This window comes from Coloeus monedula, assembly GCF_965178545.1.
Source record: "Coloeus monedula genome assembly, chromosome: Z".
In the NCBI taxonomy this organism is placed as follows: Eukaryota; Metazoa; Chordata; class Aves; order Passeriformes; family Corvidae; genus Coloeus; species Coloeus monedula.
The window spans coordinates 64112485-64137626 of record NC_138822.1 but is presented as its reverse complement, the minus strand read 5'-3'; the positions used below and the strand labels follow the sequence as shown (position 1 = coordinate 64137626).

The 25142-nt window shown below is 36.1% G+C and overlaps 1 protein-coding gene across 1 annotated transcript in view; it reads left to right on the top strand.

Moving 5' to 3' along the window:
- CWC27 (CWC27 spliceosome associated cyclophilin) overlaps positions 1–25142 on the top strand; it is a 99417-nt gene that overhangs the window by 71223 nt on the left and 3052 nt on the right. The window contains exons 12-13 of the mRNA XM_082301372.1: positions 7488–7597; positions 10388–10491. Of these exons, the coding sequence (XP_082157498.1) occupies positions 7488–7597; positions 10388–10491 (214 nt within the window). The remainder of the gene's footprint in view (positions 1–7487; positions 7598–10387; positions 10492–25142) is intronic.

Below are 25142 nucleotides of genomic sequence, written 5' to 3'. Positions count from 1 at the left end.
TAGAATAGACTTTAGAAACACTTTATCTTGAACATAATGAACTCTAACAGAAGTTAGAAGTTAAAGAAGTGTTGTACCAAGTAAGTAATTTTGCTCCAAAGTTAAAAGCATTTCATATATTTCACTTAGTTCACTTAGTCATTTTATATTTATTGGCCTGAATTTTCATCACTACAATAGAGCTGTCAACATGGAAGACAGTCTGCTAAATGTATAATAGTTTACCTATTCCACATTAGTTTACATATAAAAAATTGTGTCTATTTAAAAAATACTTCTATCATGAAATTGATGTGTAAGTAGCAGGAGATTTTTCCATTGTTCTCTGCCTATGCTCTTGGGGAGTGTGGGATGGAGAGTTGTGTCATGCTGTCTCAGGTATGTCTGTGCAGATGGTGCAGACACTTGCAGTGTGTCTGCCTATGCTTTGAGCTGGTTGCATTAGGAAAAAATGTTAGTTCAGAGGCTATGTAACCACATTAATATGATTATGTGCTTGATTAATAAATGCTAAATCTCAGCCAAAATCTGGAACCATTGTGGGAGAAATTCACTGAAGATCCCAAAATGGTGAGAATAAGGCTTAGGTCATACTGGGCAGGATTGGGTCTATTTCTGAGAGGATGCTAAGGAAGGGATGGCAGCATGACACATTTATTTTAAGTCCACTGCACAGATCTTTATTAGTGTTGGCATCACATTTAGTATCGCTTCTTCAAATTGTTCATATTATGCTTACCTAATATTTTTCTGTATTCAGAGATTAGATTAATTAAGAAAGACTGGAGAGTGAAAATTAAGTGTTTACATTGTTTCAAGAGGTCAGAGAAAAAAAGTAGTTCCCTCCGTACATGTTTGATTATAACCAGTCTTCCAATTTGTGAGTGGTATTGTCGACTATGCCAGACTGCTGTCAAGACCTTACTTTAAATAAGATGTTTTTCTTTTATGTGACATTTGTTGTAGTGATGCCAGAAATTACATCAAACACTATAATTTGAGTGCTGAATTACTTCAGCATTTTGAGGTACTTGGTCAAATACTCAAAAAAGATACACTTTTCAAAGTTCTGTAGAGTAAACCTGGGAATGTACTTCTGTGAAATCTGCTTTAGACATACAGCATCTGCCCAGTTGTTTAACTGTATATTGGTTTTAAATAGTAGTAGTATTTAGGAAGTAACATTTTAGTTTTTCTTGTTAGAACATTTTTGTAAGCTGTCGAATAATCTGTGGTGAAATTTAATTGTCACACACACATGAGAAAACAGAAAAGCTGTAATATACTGTCTGAGCAGGGAAACCTAACAACTGATGTAAAAACCAACATTCAAGGGTAAGAATTCTACTGAGGCATGCAGTGTTTTCTGCTTTGTTTTTAATTGTGATATGGTAATCAAATGATTGAAATGTTTAGAAAATTTTCAAAATCAAGTAAGGATGCCAGTGTAAGATTATGTTTTATTTCTGTTGTATTATAAGGTTTGGGTAATGTCAGGGGCACTCAAAGAATTAAGCCCTGTGTTACATGGAAAGATGCTTTCTTGAAGTCTGGGACTTGAATTTTGCACCCTTCAGAACACTCTGAAAGTAATAACATCCAAATCTTGATGGTTTGGGAACTTTGCAGCATAAATGCATTAAGTATGAAGATTTTTTCAGTATATGCAGGAGAGCTGCATTGTATAAAAGTATCCATCTTGAATTTGTGACCTTTGCAAAACTTTTTCTTTGTCTATTTGCATGGTTTTTTACATTTAATCTCCTAGTACCCAACATCACTATGCAGTCCCCTTCCTGCTTAAGTGAATGCTTTTTTCCTCTTGTCTCTCTGTCTGCAGAAGCAGAAGAAAAGGACAAAACCTCACTGTTAAACCAGCTTTGATTTTAGTAGTAATCTTAAATGTGTACTCAAAATCCGCTGACATTTGAAAATTAACTGCATTTTAGACTAGGACCATGTGCCTAAAAGCTACCGAAGTTCAGAAAGGATTTACTCAAAACTTGCAGTTCACCCTGTTTTGCAAATCTGCTCTGGTCTTTCAAATGTGTGTTTTGAAGCTCTAGGAATTACTTCTAAGATTTTATTATTTGAGTTGGCTAAATGAACTAGTAGATTTGTTCTAGAACTGTTGCTTTTTTCACTGTAGCAAACTGAAAATCTAGTAATCAGTCCAGCCCTGGAAGCTCATTCTGTAAACGAATCTATTCAGTTGTTCACAGTTGCTAAATATTTCCTGACTCTTACCTAACTTCTTGGCAAGCAGTGGCTCTTTAGGATCTTAGGCAGGCCCGAGCTATAGCAACAGTAACTGAACAGTTCTTGAAGTTGCAAATAAATCCACTAGTAGAGCTAGTCTTAAGCAAAAATATACAGGAGAGGATGTTACTAATTCTTTCAAGCATAAAATTATTTCCTTTTTTTTTTTTTCTGGTTTATTAATTCTTACACTACTTTACACTAAACTATAGTGTTTTAAGTTTCATATATATAGTATTTAAAACTGTAATTTTTTTTTTTCCCTAATTCTGGAAGAAGTGAGTTACTTGTCTTGGTTTTTAATTATCGAAAGTGTCTCTAAGTTCTGTATTTGTAACTTCTGATAGGAATTCCATTTTAATTCCTGAAATATTACGGCATATTAGAATTTCTTTTGTAATTTGTAAAGATTTTATTTGGTTTGGAACAAAAACAGCTTGTCTTTTTAAGATTTCATCTCAGTAAGATTTTTAAAATCAGTACTGCATACCTCTACAATTCCAAAAGAATGCAATATAAACTGAATATTGATGAGCTGAAAGTGGAATATACTGAACTAATACAGGAATGTGGTTTAGGCCTCTTATTTTAATTCACCAAAACATTCCATCATAATTTCTTTCACTTCAGACAAGAAGTTTTTGAGGTTTTTTCCCCCTTGATACTTAGTCTAGCTATGCCATGCATTTCTTGTCATTTCTGTCCAATAGGTCTTTTATCATATGAAATGTGTCATCTGAGTTGCTAAAGAATGCATTTTGGATACCAAGGAAAATGTATGGGCCCACCACATTTAAAACATACACAAACCCTGCTAAGTAAACTGGGATACCTTTTAATATAGGTATCTTTGTACATTCTCCTTGTTATCTTCCCTCAGTTCTGTATAAACTCATGATTACATATGAGAAAATTGCATTATAAGAGTTAATGGGATTACATTTGTGAAGTTTAGCATATCAGGAATGTTTTGTGATGTAAGATGCTTGAGTGTGTGTAAAAATCTTCATGCTAGTTGTATCTCATCAAAGAAAAATCATAAACTAGTCTTTCATTGATCCTTTTCGGTGCAATAGCCTCTTCCTTTTTTATGGTGACATTAAACCTTCAGAATCAGCATGTGTTTTTCTGTCACAATATGTATTGTTTCTGCTCTTCTGTATTTCTGGTAATACTTTCACCAAACCAAATTCCCTTCTTTTTCCAACAAGTGTTTTATACACAGCTTTATTATCTCTTTCTTAAAAAGGGAAAAATACCTGTTCTAACTACAAGGACAGTAATTACTACAAGGTTTGTTTAAAAAAGTTTGTACTGTGGCAAATTGTATGCATACTCTCAGACCTGTATTTGTGTGAAATTGTACCTTTTCTGTTCCACAACTGGTGGACTTTTAAAGGCAAAGTTACCCTACTTGCAGTTCTAGAAATGGAGCCCTGTCTTTCAGGGCAATATGAGTGTGAGCATAAGCAGTGATCATTCTGTTCTGATCTACCACAGGCCAGCTGAATTAGAATTCACATTTCTTGGTTTCCATAAAGTGGAAGTTAAAATTGCACTTTCAAAAGTAGAGCACTTCTGATATACCTTTTGTTGAGTGTTTGTTATGTTATTAAATTTACCAGATGCTTTTGGAACTAAGCTTAGAATTATCAAGCTTTCTCTTCTGTTTCACTTCCTATTAGGAATTGATCCATCATTAAACCATCCATTCATTTCCATTCAATGCCCTTGGATCAAGTTTTGTCTTTGTTATACTTCTATCATTTTCTCGTTAAAAGCTGACATCATTTGAACTGTTCTTATTTAAGTGTGAGCAAAATAAGGTCTTCCATATTTTTTTAAAATCAATCTCTTCCTTTCTGGTTTAAGGACTTCAGAATTTCCTTCATAGTTTCAGACTATCATTGTAAACCATGTCCCAAACCTGAAGTTTTAGGTTAGGTTACACCATCATGTTGGCATGTATTGGCCATAATTTCAGGATAGAAGAATCTGTCTGAAAGAAAATAACTTACTTAAATGATAAAGTGTTTGCCACAATAAGATGAAGACTTTCTTGGTAGCAACCCAAGCTAGCTGATGTAATTAGCAATGTACTTAAAAATTCTTTTGAAAGTAGGGGGAAATATATTTTCAATAAGGAAGGTTATTTATTTTGTTTTTTCTTTTTTTTCCCCCTCACCTTCCTTAGTGACAGAATATACACAACAGCTTGTTCAAACTAAAGAAGAAATTATTTGCTTCATGCTATTTACTCTTTGTGGTGAGATCCTCCTAGGGAACAAGTCTGCAAGATTTCCTGTGACTTAAATTACCTTCTGCATCTCGCAATACCTAAGTTCAATTTAATTTTTATTTCGCTTCTGTATATCCATGTTATTTTTCATTAATTTTTGCCTGAATAAATCCTCTTAGATTAAGGAGATTAATACCAAAGTCATGATCCTTATACTTTTGCTGAATCAGCAAACTGGACCTAAATTTGTCTACCTTGATATGAAGGTCAAATCCATCATACAGTGCTATTGTTCCTCTTATTTTCAATTCAGCTGCAAAATTGCAGTTACAGTTGCAGGGAATCTGGGTTGCAGAGTAGTAGGCAGCAATCTACTTTTACATTTAAAAACGTTTCTTACCAAAGTCTCTCTTCTGGACATTTTTTCTAACTTGCTGATTACCAGTCAGACACAAAATAACTTTATCAAATAATTCCTGCTTATCAAAAACTGAATATATAATTTACATTCAGAAGTACTCTGTGGTTTTGAAATTATTGGTGGTTTCAAGTTTGAAAATGTGTTAATAACCCATTGACTTAAGGGCTCTTGAAAATCCTTCTGTTTTGCTGCTTGCTTTCAGTGTTAAGTGATAGGTTGTAGGACTTCATGAAGAAATAGAAGTTTGTCTTTAAGTCATTTTAATGAAAGATGCAAAAATATTATGCATACAAGTGCACAGCTCTTTTGGTTGACTCACTCTGACATTAGTTCAAGTGGATCTGATTATCTTTTGTTTTACTTATGAAAAGGCTTTTCTAGGAGGCAGAGAACATGAAGTTGAGGATTAGAAAACCTCTGACAGGCAAAGACCCAAGAAACAACGATCTTAAAAGAAGGCTTTAACTGAAATTTTAATTATTTGTATTAACAGTAAGTGGCACACATATGAGAGTGATAAAAATACACACCAAAAAAAAAAAAAAAACACCAACAAACAAACAAAAAAAACACAAAAAGGGGAATTTGGAAATTTTACCCTTTTTGTATGAGCATTGTATTTGAGCTGCACTACATTAAACTAAATTTTAGTCAAAAGACCTATATGACTAAGGATCACATCTTAAAATTCAGCATATGTATATCAAGGGTGGATTACAGGTTTAAATGTTTGTGTCCAGTTTGAGACTGGCATTTTCATACATACTCAAGAATACCCTTCTCAGTTCTTTTGCTTCTCACAGATGGGCAGTTACATTGATCATGGCATAAATGCGATTCCTTTCAAAGCACTCATTTAGGTAAATGTCACCTGAAAGGTTGTTTTTAATAAGGAAGCAGATGGTTTTGTAATTGGAATTATTTATCTAGGGCTAAATGTTAGTAAAAGAAGACATTATGTTGTTTCCAGATAGCCAACAGTTTGGATACATGCATTTATGCAAAAACGAATGCATTATTTTCACAAGGGGTTGGTTTTGAATTAAGAACGGGATTTTTAATTTGTAGAAGAGATTGGCATTATAGGGGGAAATACTGAGTTTTGTCATTATGTGTGGTAGTTCTATACTGTACTTCTGTTCTCCTCAGTTCACCTGATACTATGCTGCATGAGATTTTATGACAGATTTATGGCAGCTGTTTAATCATCCCTAAATGTGTGTGTGTGTGCATTTATCTGTTTTGCTCATTCTGGAAGATGGATTTTTCTTTCTTTATCTTGCTGGTACCTGCCATACTCTGTTCATCATTATATCCAACATATCAACTGGAAAACAGCAAAAAAACCCAGCTCTGAATGCTATTATGTAAATTTGATTATTTTCCCTGGTACCCTTTAAATACAATGTAGAAAGAGTTTAAATGTTATTTAAATGCAATGTAGAAATGAAGATAAAAAGGAAATGAGATATTTTATTTGTCAAAATACATAAACAAATATATGTAGATATATCATTACAAATTTATTTCCTTTTATTACAAAGTGCTGTGTTTATAAACTTCATAGAAAACTTCAGTTGTGAGAGAAATTTAGTTTGGAATCAGACACTTTTTCTATATAGCTATCAGCAGTTATCTGAAAAACCTGGTAACAACAGATTCATTTAGATACAGTGTTCATCAGGCTATATATCCTGAAATTTGTTGAAACAATTTTCTCCAAAAGTATTTTTGTTCATCATTTGCAATGGACATCCAGAGAGTTTACTCTTCTGTTTGTTACCAGGATTAACAATTGCATAAATATGTGTACATAAATTTCAAGTATAGTAATTCAGTATGTACAATGTCTTAATGCTATTCAAGAAGAAAATGTGAATGTGAATTGATCAATTTTCCAATTCAGTTTTTGTCGCATTAAATTATTAACAAATAATTTAATGGGACAGTGAATACTTTGCAGTGAAGACACTGTTAAAAAAGACAAAGAAGAGCAGCTCTTGACTCATCCATGTATCATTTTGTTATATAAAAAAGAGTTTTTTCCTGATTGACAAGATGGACTCTGTTTAAAGTTCAAATGTTACTTTTAAAAATAGGGGGGTTTTCTCTTTTGAAAGATCAAGGATTTGATTCGTGGCTACTTCAGCCTACAAAAGAGGAAAACTGTGAATTTTTCTATAGGTTGTTATTTGTCTACTTTTTAACAAATAGTCACAGAATATTAATACACATAACAGTTCAACTGCTTCAAGAAAGATCTTCAGAAATTAAGGTCAGCTTGTTAAAGGAATTTCAGCAGTTTTTATCAGAGGTTTTATTTCTGTTATCCTGCTTTCCCTGGCTCCATAATAAAATATAACTGAAACAAAAATCTTTTGACTCATTGTCTGCCCGGTACAGTGTTGTGTTTTTCATTTCGGTAAGTAGCAAATCATTCTACTGCTGAGAAAGCAGTACAACTGAAATGTTTTATGGGAGTGTTTTGCTTGGTATTTTATCTCCAAAAAGACACTAAATCATGAAACCAAATTAAATTTGTTTAACCAAGTGTGTTTGCTTATTCAGAGGAGGAACCTGCTCCAAACAGTGTTGTTGAGGAATACCTTCAGGAGAAGAGAAAATATGAAGACAAGCGAAAGCAACAGCCAAAGAAAGGAGTTTCCCGTGAAGATCAGGTAACAGTTTGATAGCCTTGGCAACAAAAATCCAGAAGAATGTTCTGAATATATTTGTCTCTTCATTTGTATGAAAGCAATGTTTTAAAATCTGTTGTTTCATTTTCCATTAAAAGAAAGTTATTATTTGTAAGAATAAATCTTTTAATTACCCAGGTGGACAGGTAAATGGATTTTCAATGTGTGTCTGAAAGGGCTCCCAGTTTAGTTACTGAAATCTTCTGGAAGGAAATGCTAGTCATGAAGAGGAGTCCTTGATTACATTTGTGAGAGTTCACATTTCTTCACCTTACACTTTCCTTGCCATAAGGTAACACTGGGACAGAAGTTTATATACCTTGCATTTATTCTAGCTGGGTTTTTTAGCATTTTAAATTATGGTTTAAAAAGATGAAATTCATCAGTACTTCTTGGTGTCTTGAAATGAAATAAATAGTTTATAAGTACTGTAAAAAGAGAATCTTTTTTAAATGCAATGAAAATTATTATTCAAAATTAGTTAGGATGTCTGTAGACTTTAGTAGGCAAATACGAGCAAAGTACAGTTTGCTTTACAAAAGTATTTGTTTTTTCTAAAATAGGAAGGTCTGAAATGGTTAAATATATGAAACTGCCTATGAAGTGGAAATACCATCAACTTAAAATCTGTGCAGTACATCAAACACATTGGTTTGTCAGTGCATGTCAGTTCAGCTACGAAGATGTTCCTGTTCACATGTTGAATCTAGAAGAGACTGGAAACTTGAGGCTTAGTAACTTCAAAGCAGCATTTGGCAAACCTTGATATATGTAGCAAGCTGATTTAGTTCTAAACTAAGAAGTTTATGGAAACTTTGTACATTCAACATCCCATTATCTTTGAATCAAAGAGTACTAAAGCTCTGTTGGCAGTGTGGATCAAGGGACTTAAAACTACATCTAATGAATTTACATCAGCCCTGTCATGGACATCACAGGAAAACAAAATGGGATGATAGGGATATGTATTCTAGTACATCTTAATTTTTATTTATGTAACCTTGCTGGCAACTATTCAACAGTAATTAATCAAGTTCTTTGTAATCCATTTCACTTGTGGAGAGCCTCTTCTAGTCTTTCATCCCTTGTAACTGATCCTACAGCAGAATACTATTTTCCATCCTCAGTGCAACAAATAAGGAGGAAGGAGAGAAGGTATGTTTCCCTAAAATACTGGATAATGGAAGTCCTAGCCATCTTATTCTACAAAGGTCAAATTATAAAGTTATTTGAAGCACAGTATAGCATCTAGTGACTCATTGCAAAAGTGCCTACTTAGATATTTCAAAATTATTTCTGTCATCAGGTCGGTTCACAGGAATGCTGACGCCAGAGAAAATTAGACAAGACACAAGGAATGTGGCTTTTTTTGGTCACAATTTCATATTAAAAGGGTCAGTTTGTTTCCTTCTGATGGCCTAGGCAAAGGTTTGCTGTTTCAGGTGTTGCAAGTAGAGTGTCTGTTTGCAAGAGTGGGGAAAGCTATAGAACTAGAATGATTTGTAGGCCCAAATATCTTCAAAACTTTCCTCTCTCTCATCTTAAACAGAAGATTAGACAGAAAATAAAGAAAGTAAATGCAAAAAAAGTCCTCCAAAATTTGCCCTTGGCAGTGCTAAAATATGTTTTTTGAAAGAATTCAAAAGCCAGGAAACTCCTCAAGTTAAGATTGCTCCCAGAAGGAAATTTGATTCCAGTGAACACTTCTGGTATTTCCTATTTCTGTTTTCTATTCTTGTTTAGTTTTTATTCTTTTAAATTTGAAAAACTTGACCAAACAAAACTACACAGCCTTACAGAGGTGTTTTACAACATAAGTTGCCAACCTATCACCTACAAATCAAATGTAACCTGCCACATAAATTCAGTTAGGCCCTTATTCCCTGATGCTTTCATTTTCAGGAATGTCTCAAATATCAGCAAAAAAAAGCTGTGGGCTGTGCAAATTGTTCATACTCTCTATGCTTTTTTTTGAAGAGCCCACTCTCCCATCACAAGGCTCAGACACAAAATTTTTGTGTAATCAAACTCCCATTTCAGTTGATGAGAAACAAGAACTGTGGCATGATATTCAGGTGTCATCTGAGATTTGGTCACTTCATTGTCCCTGAAAGAGCAGGCAATATCAGTTTGAGAATAAAATACCAAATTTAAATGAGTATGAGCTTTATGTATGCAGCATAAGAACCTGTATCTGCAGAAATAGTTAAGGTGGTTCATTTTATTTGAGGCAAAAGTGGTGAATTTTCTCAATACCCCCACATAATTTAAAAGATCATCAACATAAAGTATATAAATATCAGTTAAACTGGGTCTTCAAAGCTTGAATGGTTTGTAATTTATACAGTAGATTGCTTTAAAAGAGGACAGTAGTAGGTCCAAAAAGTAAAATTCATTGTCAGCAGTGTCATTTAATCAGCTGTTATATTCTGTATGCAGCCACAAGTTTTTCTTCCTTAAATATGCATTTTTATTTCACTAGATGGTGAGAGAAGTGCTTTTTCACACCTGATGGGCCACTCCCTGCTTGCTCTTGTTGCCTCACATTGCCTGCCCACTCACTCCATGGGTGCTCTCTATGCAGTCCCACTCTCACACCCACAACCACCTCTTGCTCTCTCACTTCCCTCTCTAAAGTGTTTCTTCTGAATTCATATGAAAGATCACTCTCATTGTACTTTTTCTCAAAATAATAAAAATGTTGTGTATGCCTGTTGGTCTGTAGAAATACAGAAATATACAACTTCTGTAAAACCATGTGTTTAATTTCAGACACTGGCATTGTTGGACCGATTTAAATCGAAGTTAACCCAGGCAATTGAAGAAACTCCTGAAAATGAGCTTTCAGAACCAGACGTAGATAATGATGAAGGATGGTGAGTTTTTCTTTGTTTGGATTTCTGTCTTTACCAATGGAAATCCTACTGTACTAACATAGTCTTACTGGTAAGCAGAATTTGAGTAGCAGAAAACACCAAATGTGAAGGCACCTGCTGCGTTAGGAGTCAGCTGAAATACATTCATTTAGCATTCTGAAAAATAAGGCGTAAGAGTAGATGACACTTAGCTTTCCGTAGTTTGAAGTCCTTCTAAAACTGTGTGTTGGGGATGGTAAGTATTTTTAAATGATGGATGAGATGAAGGTAGACTGACTGATCTGAAGTGTAAGGTGACCCCAAGGAAGTGGGGTATTACTGAAGTTGATAAAGCACTGCAGAAGTTATTGTCTCAACACCTCTCAGTCAAGGAAGCAGTGTGTACCCTGCTGTCTCATGTTCATCTTTCATGCAAAGAACCCACCTCAGGTAAGCAAGAGGATAAAAATCAGTATGATTGGAAGTGTAATCTTGAAGTCCTAGGCTGCATGCTGTTAGATGCTCATAAAGTATGCATAATGCAAAAATGCATAAAATGCCTAGAAAAAAAGAAAAGAAATCCTAGCAAAAAAGTTTTGTAAGGATAGATCATCTCCGTTTATAAGGCAAACACTACAGCCGGTCCAACAAAATAGGCTGTCTCTGCCTACAGTTTTTTCCATAGTTGTATGCATAAGCCATCAGAGCTGCAGCAAAACTACCAGTAAAATAGAAACCTTAAGAAAGTTCTTGGCAAGTATTTTAAGACAACCAGTATTTCTGTATCCCAGATGACTTAAAATAATTTTGTTGCTTCTTCAAACCATGTTTTCTTCCTTCGTTATGTCTTTTCCTGCCTCAGTCTCTTTGAGGATGAGAGATAACATACAATATACATTTTGAGATCCTTGGATTTCACTGATATTTTGAGATCCTTCTGAGCTACCAAAGTGCTTCTAAGTCCTCCAAGAATTATAGAACAACTGTTTCAGTTGGAAGAGACCTACAGTGATTTATCCAGTCCAACTGCCTGACTGCTTCAGGGCTGGCCAAAAGCTATAGCGTGTTGGTATTGCCCAAATACCTCTTCAACACTGACCCGCTAGGGGCATTGATCTTCTCTCTAGGAAGCCTGTTCCAGTGTTTGACCACCCTCTTGGTATAGAAATACTTCCAAATATGTGGTCTAAACCTCCCATGTTCAGTATAAGATTCCCTTATCTAGCCTTTTTATGAACTTATGAACTTGATCTTTATGTCAAATATTTTTTCATCACAGTAGTACAATCAGTCTTTTAAATACTTTTATAGAGTTCAAACATATCTTCCTATTTCTTTCTGAGTAACTACTGATATTGTCGGTAATAACTGAAAAAAAACCCAAACCTGAGTAACTAATTGTCAGTAATACTATCCACTGTAATTCCTACTGAGTGAAGAACTGTTGCAATTTCAGATTATGAAGTTGTATTTTTGTTCAGAAAATAATATTACATTCAGAATTGCACTAAAACAGATACTTGGAATAATATGAAACTACATAATAGACTAATAATTAATATCATCTTAATTTTGCAGCGCAGTAAGTGTGCATGTTAACTTTGTTTTCTTGTTGCCTCAGCACTGCCTGCCCACTCACTCCATGGGTGCTCTCTATGCAGTCCCACTCTCACACCCACCACCACCTCTTGCTCTCTCAGATGAGACAGTCTCAGATGAGACAGTCTGTTTCCAAATAATTTACTTTGAGGCCAAGTAAATTGTAAAATGTACATTACGCAAATGGGCTATAAACAACATTAACAAAGCAATGAAATCTTCAGAAAGCTATTAATGATTGTTAGAAGCACTTGAAAAGTTAAATTGCGTATTTTGGATTAAGTGTTTACATTTTCAGTACCTTTGTTGTATAGGAGTATTTGATATAACTATACTGACTTTACATTTTAAAATTCTGTCTTAATTTGAATCTACTTCTCAAAAGACAGTATTTTATTTTATTTTATTTTTATTAAATACAATTAGTGTATGACATATGCATATATGAAACATACAAACTACGTGATTCCTCCAGGCCATTTTGTAGGTCATGGTTGCTGTTTTTATGGGAAGGGAAAGCCTGCCAATATGCTTTGCTCTACTGTCAGGGTGTGTTATCTGAGGTAAAATGATTGCCTCTCAGACATTTTTATGTGTCCATGAGTGGCCACACATAGAGGTATAATTTTCGTTCTCTGTCAAGATAGAAACCATTACCAATTTGTTATGTTTTCTTTTATTTGGCAAACTTCTCTCTGCATATTTGGCTGAGCTGCTGTATTGGCATGGCACGTAGCAGACATTTGGGCACTTTTCAGCAGCATTCTACTTTTTATGCAATAAAAAAAGAAGAAATATGACTCTATTGTAAACAGTGTGTATGGTGTTTGATAATTATTACCAGATTTTACTGTCTAAGAACGCATCTGAGGAAATGTTGTGAAGAGTGCTGAAGAGAAATGCATAATACTAAGTTTTAATGTGGAATATCAGAATCTTTACTGAGACATTTTATTGCAACCTCTTCTGCTGTGTGGGAATGATTATCTATATTTGTCTGCAGCAATCAAAATCCAATTTCCCTTGCAGAATTCAAAAATATCATAATAAACATGGTATCTGCTCAAAGAAGGGGTCAGAGAATAAAAATGTCTGACAATAACTAAGTGGACACAATTTTACAGCATCTAGGTACCTTGGAAAGACATTCTTGATCGGAGTTCTTCCAGGTATTATTTTCCTTGTGGCTTCGTGTTGAGAACTAGTGTTGGTGCTTTTCTCTTAATGATTTGTTGGATGTCTTCAGTACTATTTGATCACTAGTTGTTCTTTATTTGCTTACAATCCAAATAAGAAGGAGTCAGATGCATTACTTGATTCTTCTCTTTCTTAAAGGTTGTACAGAGTGCTGCAGAGGTAGAGATTATCTGGCAGAACTCAGTTACATTCTCAGCTTAAAATCTTAACCAAGAAGACTTTTCTCCAAAATGTAGGTGAGGTCAAACATAGTGGCAGTAAGGTGTCATTTGCTTAGAGACTAGTATTGAGAAAACCAAATAAGTCACAACAGAAGACCCAGCTGGAATAGTTCGTCTGCTTGATACTTGCCACTTGATTTACTTGATAGGCCTGAATTTGAAAGAGAAAACATTACACAAGCTGCATTTACACAGAACGCTGCTGCTACTCGTCTTGTTTAGGGCTTAGACTACTGCAACACATACAATTGCATGTATGTGATACCCATACAGGTAGTAGTGACACTTCAGGATTCTGATGATAATATCAAATAGTTACAACTGTAGTCAAACACAGATTTCATTCCAGAAGGTGTTACAGCACCTGCTGATAGTGAAACTAATGATGCAGATCCTGTGAACATGACAAAATATTTTTCATAGAGAGAATCCAGTGATGAGATTAAAAAAATCTGATGCAATCACATACATTCAAAAATTGTTTCAGTTAATCTGTGCAAAATATTTCTCTTCAAATAGGATAAGAGTGATACTTAGTACTCTGAAACACTTCCATCAAGTAATTCTGAGAGTTCCAAGTGCTTCTTTCAAAACGTGAAATCTGAGACTGGATACAGCACTCAGCTAAGTCTTTGTCTGTGTTGAGTGGAAGGATTACTTTATTTGTTGCTGGTTTATTCATGTCTGGTTTCCAATCCTTTCTAAGCTACAAATCCTTTCCTATTGAATGGTGGCCTAACTTAGTTCTGTCCTGTACCCATACTGTTGATCACTCTTGTTAGAATTTAGCCATTGCACTTTTTAAATTGTATCCCATTTTTCATACTACTACTCCTGTTTGCCAAAATCACATGAATTCTAAAGACTCCAATAAACATTCAAAACTTCATACTATACTTATGTGCTATAATTATATTCTTCCCCGGTACAGTCATAAGTGGAAATGAACTAACCAACTCTTACATTAAGCTTTTCACTTTGACATTAAACTATGGCTATCTACTCCTAAAAACAGGGCTCTCCAGCTGAATTTTTAGCAACTTTACATGCTTGTGAAATGTTAGAAATATTTCTATGCTTTTCCATATGGAATACTGGTTTTTGTGGAAGGAACAGATTCTCTGCTATAAAAATCCACACGTCATGTCCTTAACCAAAATTCTGGACTGTCTTACACTCTTCTCTCTGATCTTTTAAAACAAGTGGAGGCTTCCTGAAAACTGCAAGATTTATTGACATACTGGAAGTATATCTAGTGCTGTGGCAGCTTTTGAGTTGGTGGAATTTTCTGTAGTAAAGAAGCAACCACATTCCTTTTTGAAAACTCACCAGGTTGCCGAGTCAATTCAGCATATATGTATGTAGGATCTCCATTATTTATGCAGTCTCACAGACAAAATGCACGAAAGTGCTCAGGAATCAACTCCAGTACCATTCTTGAATTTAAAACTTCATTGTCTTTATCAAGTAACTGAAAACTCAAAATGATCATCACTCCATACCACTAAAATACCATGTTTACAGACCCTTATAAGACATGGAAGACACATAGAGTAGGAAGTCTGATGGGTTATTTTTTGGATTGATTGAAAACACATGCCCGTTCATTCACTTCTTGGGACTGATTAAGAAGTATCTTTATCAATGGTAGAGACCGTGGGACTGAGTGCACCCTCAGTACATTTGCAGGTGACAGGAAGCTGAGCAGTGCAGGTGACACAATGGAAGGATGGGATGCCATCCAGGGGCACCTGGAAAAACTTGAGAAACAGGTTCATGTGAACCTCATAAAGTTCAGCAAGGCCAAGTGCAAGGTGCTGCACCTGGGCCAGGGCAATCCCAAACAAAAGCACAGGCTGGGAGATGATCTCACTGCGAGCAGCCCTGCCCAGAAAGACTCGGGGGTGCTGGTGGGTGAGAGGCTGGACATGACCCAGCCATGGGCACTCACAGCCCAGAGAGCCAAACGTGTCCTGGGCTGCATCCAAAGCAGCACGGCCAGCAGGGCCAGGGAGGGGATTCTGCCCCCCTGCTCTGCTCTGCTGAGACCCCACCTGCAGTGCTGCATCCAGCTCTGGGGTCCCAGCACGGGAAGGACATGGACTTTTTTGAGCTGGTCCAGAGAAGAACGCAAAAATGATCAGAGGTGGCTGGAATACCTCTCCTGTGAGAAAAGGCTGAGATCTGAGGTTGTTCAGGCTAGGTTAGAGAAGGCTCTGAAGAGACCTTATTGGGGTACTTATTTCAGTAATTAAAGGGTGATTAAAAGAAAGAGGGGAGTGACTTTTTACTTGGGCAGATAGGGACAGGATGAGGGGTAATGATTTTAAATTAAAAGAGGAGAGGTTTAGATTAGATAGTAGGAAGAAATTCTTTACTCAGAGGATAGAGGCACTAGAACAGGTTGCCCAGAGAGGTGGCAGATGACCCATGGGAGTGGGGTTGGACTGGGTGACCTTTAAAGGTCCCTTCCAACCCACACCATTCTATGTTTCTATAATATGAACATTGCATTGAGGCAATATACTGTTCCTACTTGAAAACTGTGTGGTAATCTGTGTTCTGATAAATATGGCTTTATGTTGTTACTTCTTCAGTTTTGACTTCATGGAAAATGCCAAATTCATCCTGTTGGACCTTCAATATTCAGTGTAGAAACTGAAATACTAACATGTGAAAGTTGTTCCTTACCAGATGAACATGATTATACGAAGTGCATTAAAATTGTTGCCACCAGGGAATCAGCCAAAATCTGTGTCATCCTCAGTAGAAGGATTTGGTCTGTTCACAAGTTCAGGCTGCAAGTAGACCCTCAGCTGGTTTTAGAGTTTCTGCTACAGTGAAGCCCAGTAATTTTTCCTTCATTCTACACCTGGCTAGAAGTTTAGAATTTCTCCTTCAGGATTCAAATGTCATCACTGGCCTTTATCTGCTCTCAGTAATGCACTCTGCAGCCTTTTAGAATTTGTCTGAGACTGCCAGCATGCTACATAGTTCATTTAATTAATAGCATGTGATGCCAGTGCTTCATAACTGAACCACTGCAGTGTTTCCTGGGTGGAATGTAAGGTGTTATATGTGAACACAAAGCTTCTTAATCTTTACAAGAGATCAGCTTTTTCCTTCCCTGTGGAGTGCTGTCACAGCTGTAACTAAGTGACAAATATAAATAAGTCACTTAAGTATTTTTGGAAGTATGTCTAGACTCTGAAACTTAGTCTTTCTTTTTATTTGAAACAACATAAATCCATTCAGCTTTCAGATACACTGTAGGGCAAGAAAGAATGAATAAAATGGGAATTTGGAATGAGGTGGTAGCTTTCCACATGGTTTTTCAGTCTAAAATTCTTGTGGTTACTTACCTTTGTTGAGTCTAAACTATTCTAAATGTTGGTTAATTTGAGGTATAGGAAAAGGTATGAGTCATGAGGCATTTTTTAAAATTGAAGTGAAAAAGTCAATACCTGAAAATACCTTCCAATTTGCACAAAAGTTGTTGTGAAAATTGTGTGACAGTAAAGGTCTTCTGTTTATGTTTCAGGTCTTGCTTAATGGACTGTTTCATGTCCATGTTGTGTAATTGCTAGTGTTGTCGAAACTATTGTCCTCTAAGTTATTTGTAAAAAAACCTCATGTAAGATAGTGAGGATTAAAACCAATTCAAGTTAATTTAATGACACTGCTTACTTCAATGCATTGTTTAAAATCTCGTGCTTCTTAAAAAGCTTTTAAACATACCTTCTTGGTCACAAAATATTTTGATTTGCACAGTGATGCTTTACATAGATCAGATCACCTGATTATAGCAGAAATTGAAAGGAATAAGTCTGTTTTTATTAATTTATTGGTTCTCTGGACAAAAAAACTCACAAAAGTTCAGTGCTAATCATTTGAAGTGCAGCCTGGTTTATATAAGTCAGATACAGTAATCCGAATTTCGGAAAACTGTCACTGAGGCCACTTAAATATTGTGGGAATGTTGGGAGCGAATGCTAAGTTCTTTTTGCCAGGACATTAACTGCAGTTTGAGTTAAAATTTTTTACTCAGTTTGTAGAGATAGTTTTATTTTACTCCAGAACAAACAAAAAATAAATCTGTATATTGAATGAAGGTATTATTTATCCAGCATCAGTAGTTATGCCCTCTATCTTCTTTAAGAAATGTTTTGTTAATAATACAAGGAAATACTCCTTTCAGAATATTTATGATTGGTTTTATGAGAAATATGGCACAGTTAGGAGTGGAAACACACAATATTTTTCTTACTTTGTATTCTTACAGTAAAAGGCTTTGTAACAGAGAGAGAGTTCGGTCTTGAAATAGTATCAAGTCATTGATACAACAGACTTTTCAATGTCTGTTGTAGAGTATAGGCTAGAATTGGTTTGGGCTTGGATCTTTTTTAATTGAAAAAGCAATTTCAGAATCACGTAAATGTTGAAATTAGCCAGACTGTTTTTATGTTACAATATTTAATTTCTAGTAAGAACTAAATCACAATGCACAGTGTTAGTATTTACTCTATATACATTTGATAATATGTTCCATTTTATTTCTAGGATTTCCTATTTACTGCAGCATATACTATTGAGCTTTGCAGGGTGAAGTTCTTCAGGATAGACACCTGAAAAATACTGATTATATTTCTTTTATAAACCTTGCTTTATATACATTTTCTAAAATGCAGTTTTTTCTTTACTACAATACCTCAGATTTAGGATTATGAAATACGGCTTCCTCAAGATTAGCACTAGTCTTTGCAGCTTCAGTTGCAGAAGCTTAACTGTGACAAACACAGTAAACCCCTGAAAACTAAGCTGCAGTCTTTTTTACATGCTGATGCTAGCTTGGGGAATGACAGAAAAAGTGCTGCTGTAATTTATGCCAGTGAGGCACAAAGATGGATTAGAGCCATGTTTGCTCCCCTCCTCCCATCCAGACTTCAGCCAGCGTTCCTTCACTAGTCTGGAAAAACTGGCTCTATATTAGGTCTCTCCTGCTAAGGCCATTGATTTACTCAACTACATATTTTAAAAGTTGACAAAATACTTACTTGATTGTTACAAAGGATAAATGAATGCCAGAGATCTGTATTAGAAACACATTGGAAAGAGAGGTTTCTTTTCTATTTGGCAAAAAAATAAGCTTTTGTTTGGGTTTTAGGACTGCCACTAACCTTTAAAGGAAGAAAGAAAAAAACTCTTCTGTTGTAAATCTTTCTCTTTTTCCTCCAGTTTTGTCTCCACCTTCACCCCTGTACTACTAGAATATGGTCAGACCTTTCTTGATCTGTAAATGCCAACCCCCTACCCCACTGCTTCAGTCAGTAATTCATATTAACAAATCGTTCTTCTGCTGATGTTGGTTGCTTCTAGCAGTTCAGCATGTCTGAGAATCTCAGCATTTGGAGTGGGGTTTTTTCTTGTTTATTTTTTTTTAATTCCTCTATATCTGAGCTTATTTGGACTAGGCATCTGAGCTTTGACTACTGTTTGACTTAAATTCAGAGATGATCCGTGCTTTAGTCAAGGGATATCTAGTGTTAGATTTACTGTCTGGAAATCTTACTTTTTTTTTATTGCCAGCAAATCTAGTGAAGAATGAAAAAATAATCTTCTAAATCTTTTTTAGCCTGGTTTAAGCTTCCTACATATTTACACACCTTTTCAAGCACCCCAACTTCATCTCAGTATTGACATACTTAAGTAAGGATTTGGATATATTTAGAATGAGAGAGAAAGGGGCAAAAGAGAAGGGAGGGTGTCTAGAGAAAGCTGAATGTTATGAAAATGTGAGTATTTTTGTGCTAGAAATACTCTCCTTTCTTTTCACTCCAACTCTGCTGTGGTGATACAATAATGCCTGACTGTTTGTGTTAACTTGGGGAGGTGATTTGCTGACTGACTTCAGAGTATCAGATGTTGTACAAGCTATTGCCAGAGACAGGATGCTGGACTGGATAGATCACTGCTCTATTCCAGTGTGGTGATTCCCATGTCCTTGTAGTAAATGCTATGTAGAGTTTTTCTTCACTGATGTGCTTTCTGGACCAACATCTGGAATTTGCATTTTAGTCTTCCATACCAATCTACTCTACTAGGAGCAGTTGTCTATTTAAAGCACCCGTCTTCTTGCATTAAACTACTTAACATTTTTGTGAAGGGGTCAAGGATGTAGTATAAATATACTCTATATTATTATTACAGAACAGAAGCAATGTCAAGATAGGATAACTGAATTTTATATAGAAAAATGCCTATTGCTTGAAAAAGTAAGTCATCACAGTTTTACATAGTTCTCATACTATGAGAACTCATCACATTTTCCCACAGATTATCATTGAATAAGGTGAGCTTTTTCATAGTTAAGGTGATTTCCATTTCTCTTAGACGGTTGCTCACAATTAAATGTTCTTTCAAGAGAAAAAGATTGTTAGTACTATCTTGAACAATCCAAGGATACAATACTATATTAGTCTTTGCCAAGATTAGGTTACTTTGTTGTTAGCTTTGCAAAAATTGGTATCTTTGAGGTTCTTTTTAAGCTGGAGGTCCTATGGTTAGTGAAACTATTAATTTCGTATAATTTTTGCAGTGATTATTTTGTGGTAAAACTAAGCATATAACATTCAAATAAACTATCTCAAAAAGTATTATTTTAGAAATTTCTGCAGAAGTTCTGTTCTGGTAATTTTATGCTGTAGGCCAATACAATGAGAAAATATAAACCATTAATTCTTTGTCCTGTGGAGGACCCAAAACTTGCTGGTTATTCTGAAGAGGTTAAGCCAATTTTCAGTCCTCCAATAACTGTGGTATACAAGTTCAAAGGGTTAGTCGTAGTTAACAGAAGTGTACAGGCTGACTTTGTATAATATTTTTAAAGCGTGTTTCCATGAGTTTTACTTGCTTAACACTGGGGACATTTTTGCTTTGTGCAAGAGCAGCAGTCATACCTCCATTGTTATTGTGGTTAAACCCAGCCGAGCCCCAGGCAGCTGCTCGCTCACTGCCCCACCAGCAGGATCAAAGAGAGAAATGGAAGGGCAAAACTTGAAAAATTCATGGGTTGAGATAGACACAGTTTAATAAAGAAAGCAAAAGCCCCGCACGCAAGTAAAGTGAAAGGAGGAATGAATTCCCTTCCTCCCATGGGCAGGCAGGTGTTCAGCCATCTCCAGGAGAGCAGGGCCCCATCCTGCATGACAGTAACTTGGGAAGACAAACACCATTGCTCCAAACATCCCCCCTTCCTCCTTCTTCCCCCCACTTTGTATACTGAGCATGATGTCACAGGGTCTGGAATATCCCTTTGGTCAGTTGGGATCACCTGTCCTGGCTGTGTCTCCTCCCAGCCTCCCAAGCACTCCCAGTCCCCTCACCAGCGTGACAGTAAGAGAAGCAGAAAAGGCCTTGGCTCTGTGTAAGCTCTGCTCAGCAATAACAAAAACATCTCTGTATTATGAACCCTGTGTCCAGCAGAAGTCCAAAACACAGCCACCAGCCACTGTGAAGAAAGTTAACTCTACCCCAGCCAAAACCAGCACAAACAGCTGAAAGCTGAAATACTGTCAGCTAATAGTACTCCATTCATCTGAAAACCAGAAAATGCCTCTTTAGTGTCTTGAAATTAACCTCAGGAGAATGGGGTGGGGTGGGGGGGTTTACAGCAATAGTAAAATTTAAAATTTCCATGTAAAATCTGCTTACTGTATTGTAATCACTAACATGGATTGAAACAATATTAATTTGATGTAGTAAGTATTTGATGTGAATACTTAACCTTTGAAGTGGACAGCAGTATGGCTGTATTTATAATTTTTGTCACTACTCTTCTGAGCATTTTTTTAACATTTAAAACTTCTGTGGAAAAACTAATTATTTGAATTTGGCTAGATCTGAATAACAAACCTTATTTCTCTTTTTAATTATCAAGTCAATGAACATGAAAAATACATGGTGTTACAAAAGCATTAAAAAAGGGACAAGATATCTGATCATTAGGAAGGGAGATGAGAAAGAGAAATAAGTAATGTGGAATGGCGAAACAAGTTGTGAAAAAAAGGAAGACTGAAATCTCTTAGTGGTAACAATCACAGCAGAAACCTATGACCAGAAATTATTACTGGAAGGTATTGTGTGAGTCAGTCTCTTCTCCCAGTTAACAAGTGATAGGACAAGAGCATGTGGCCTCAAGTTGAGCCAGGGGAGGTTTGGGTTGGATATCGGTGAAAATTTTCTTCACCAGAAAGGTTGTCAGGCTTGGGAACAGGCTGCCCAGGGAAGTGGCTGAGTTACCATCCGTGCAGGTATTTGAAAGACATGTAGATGTGGCACTTCAGGACATGGTTTAGTGGGCTGGCAGTGCTGGATCAATGGTCAAACTTGTTGATTGAAAAGGTGTTTTCCAACCTTAGTGTTTCTATGGGTCTCTGATTATAAACTTAGTTAAAGTGAAATCACACCTGGTTTGGCAAACTAGGCTTAGTGGAAGTGTGTGATACAGTATAAGCTTTAAATACCAAGTACAGGGGTACAGGCTTTTGTAGGTAATTTACCACAGTTCCAGTGCTATGAGTTAACGAGACAAAAAATACTCAAGGAAATTGTTTTTTGAAACACCTTTTTTGAGACAGAAGTGGCTGTGTGAAACAGTGATAATTAGAGAGATGAATCCATCTTTGAGATTGGGTCTATCGTGGTACTTAGGATATCAACTGCTGTAAGAATCAAAACCTACTTCAAGTATGTGGTAAAAAATTGTTTTTCCTTTAATGATCGGTAAGGGGGAGAGACTTGGATTACAAGACTCCTTTGCGTGGAAAGAGGGATGATAGGTTATGTTGCACAAGAAGAAAAACAAAGCTGGATGGTGAGGCAGGGCAGACAGAAGCTACAAAATTTGCTTACAAGAGTTGTATTACACAGAGCACTTACTGATAGTTGCAGATTTCATTAGAGACATAAACATACTTCCTCTCTCCTGCTGCATTGTGTTTACAAAATTATTTGTTAAGGTCTTGGACACACTTATGCAAGGAATAATGACAGCAGCCTGATCCAAGAGGCTTGTTTTGCTTGTAGCATCTCAATTTTAAAAAAATCTGGAAAAATATTAGATGTTATTAATGTATTTCCTCCTTCAAAATTCCCTTTGCTTTATGGCTTTGACATTCTTTTTGTCTTGTTTCTACTCTTGTTTCTCTTTCCTTGGTTCAACATTTATGCTTCTTTTCAACTGTCATTTGACAATTTTCTTCATTTAAATTTTGATCAATCTCTTTCTCTCTGTTTTTGTTTCTCATTCCTATACTTTTTTTTAGTCTTTACCTTCCTCATTTTTTTCTTTTGTAGTCTCTTAACTGTCTCTCAGTGTTTCTCCAATGTCTCTCCTCTTCCTGTGCCACCCACTACTCTGCTGGGAGTGGAAAGAGTGCCAGTGAGTTCATTCTTCCAGAACAGCCTAATTTTTTTCCTTGGGAGAGAGATCTCCTTTGCTTTGATCTGTGGATTCTCATCTGTTCACTTGAGTTACTTTTCTATCCACTGCTTAGGTATCTTGAGGATGATGGAAGGAAAATGTTAGAATGTTTCGTACATTAATTGTTAATGCTTATACTACAATATTTACTGTATTTGAAGGAAAATGCTAGCATCAAGTAGAACATAATTTAAAGAAAGCAGTAGTATTTGAGTACCTCTCATTGTTTTCGTTTTAAATATGGGATGCATTGTGAAATTGAGAAAAGTAGGAAGCATGTTACTTGCAAGCAATGTTCAACTCAGAAACAACTGGTAGTACTAGTAGTTATGGTCCATAGTGGTCCCATTTTTTAAGACAGCCTATACAATGCAAGAGGCAACACTGAAATTCTTGACACGGGTACTTACTCCTTCTGTGTTAATTTTAAGCAACCTCATGGAAAGAACCAATAACTATCATAAAACATAGCCATAATGTTCAAAATGATGATACTCTAAATTTTATAGCAACATGATTAGTTTTATTTTGTATGCATTTAATGCAAAAACACGGGGCATGGCACCAACTGCAATGTTTTATGCAGGCATCTCCAAAGTGCAGGCATGTGCCTAAAACTGCTTAAGAATTGACTGCTGCTCTGCCAGAAGCTATTACCCTTACAACAGAGTTGGCAGGATGTAACTTTTGCTCACACCTGTTGATGATTTCCTGTTTAAAATGCTGATGTAGGTGAGTGCAAGATAATGTCCCAGGCTTCCCTGCAGGCTCCAGGAGATTTGCTTTGTAGGGTCACCTGGGCAAGGAAAGTTGAAGGGGGCAGTAGGGAGGTGGTAACAGCCAACAGCTATATCAGTTTGAGGAAAAAAGTGTGGTCTTAGGCAATACAGCTTTGCACTTTCATTTCAGTTAGTATAAAAATCACTGATGCACTGAAACCTGGAGATTTCAGCTTCAAAAGTAGAGCAAAAGCATAGTGCTTCCCTACTCTTGCCAAAATTCAAAATTATTCAGTTCACTGATTGCCACTTCCGTTTCTCCCAAAGGGGGTTCTGGAAGAGCCAAAGCTGTTGGACTACCAGGCTTCTCTTTACGCTACACTTAACATGACTACCACCTGTCAGCAGCTGGCATATGGTTCCGATCCCATGCATGGCTCACACATCTCAAAATCAGAGGGATTACAGTATATCATATCTTTCTTACAAGTACTGTCTCACTAGAGTAGTTCAAAAGAGCCTGGTCTGTTTGCTGACCTGAGAATATCACTAGGCCGTAAGAGTTTCCACGTAGCTTTGAAATCCTGTGCTGTCTCTGAAACTGTGTTAAATTAATTTGGGTATTGCAGTCTAACGTTTCAAGACATTCCATTTTTGGAATACAGAAGAGAGCCAACTACTGAGTGTTCTTTAGTAACACTAAAGGAAAGAAATGCAGTACAGCAGAACAGCTGCTCCCCCATTACATGGGATAGGACCGTGGTTGACCTGTAGGATGCTGTCATCTGGTCAGGGTAAAAATCAACCCTTTTCAGTAATAAATCCATGCAAAGATTGCTCGTTCTGGTTTGCAGCCCACTCTTAATAAAAGGTGTTAAGAAAATCTTTTTGTGATTATGTCTTCTAATAAAGAAGGACAACAATTGCACACCTAGATACTTCAAACCCAGAGTCATCAGTTTGGGCAAGCTATTTTATTTTACAAATTTTTAGCAAAAAAAACTAAGCTGCAAAACTTAGGATTTGTTTTCTTTTGAATTTTGCTTGGTAGAACTGACTACCTCTCATCCTTTAAATTTTGAAGAAAAGTGTACTTTAAAATTGAATGTCTCTCTTATATAAAATGAGCTGTCAGCGATCAGCGATAAGCACAAGTTAGTGGATTCCTGAAGACCAGAGATAGGTAAGTGCTTTCAGCACAGTGATTGCAGAAACTTAACTGGGCAGCCAGCTCCTCAGTGAACCCAGGAGCATGCAGAAGGGAAGAGAGCTATAAACTGAACAAGGAAAAGTCTTATGAAATTTGTATTTGTGGAACTACACCCTAGCTCTGCACTTGGAAAATTATGCAAATGCAAACTCCTGTTGGAGGAACTTGAGTAAGTTAAGTTTAAATTCAAATGCTTAATATAGAAATAATTGTTAAATGCTTCTTATGTTCCTTAAAAAAAATTT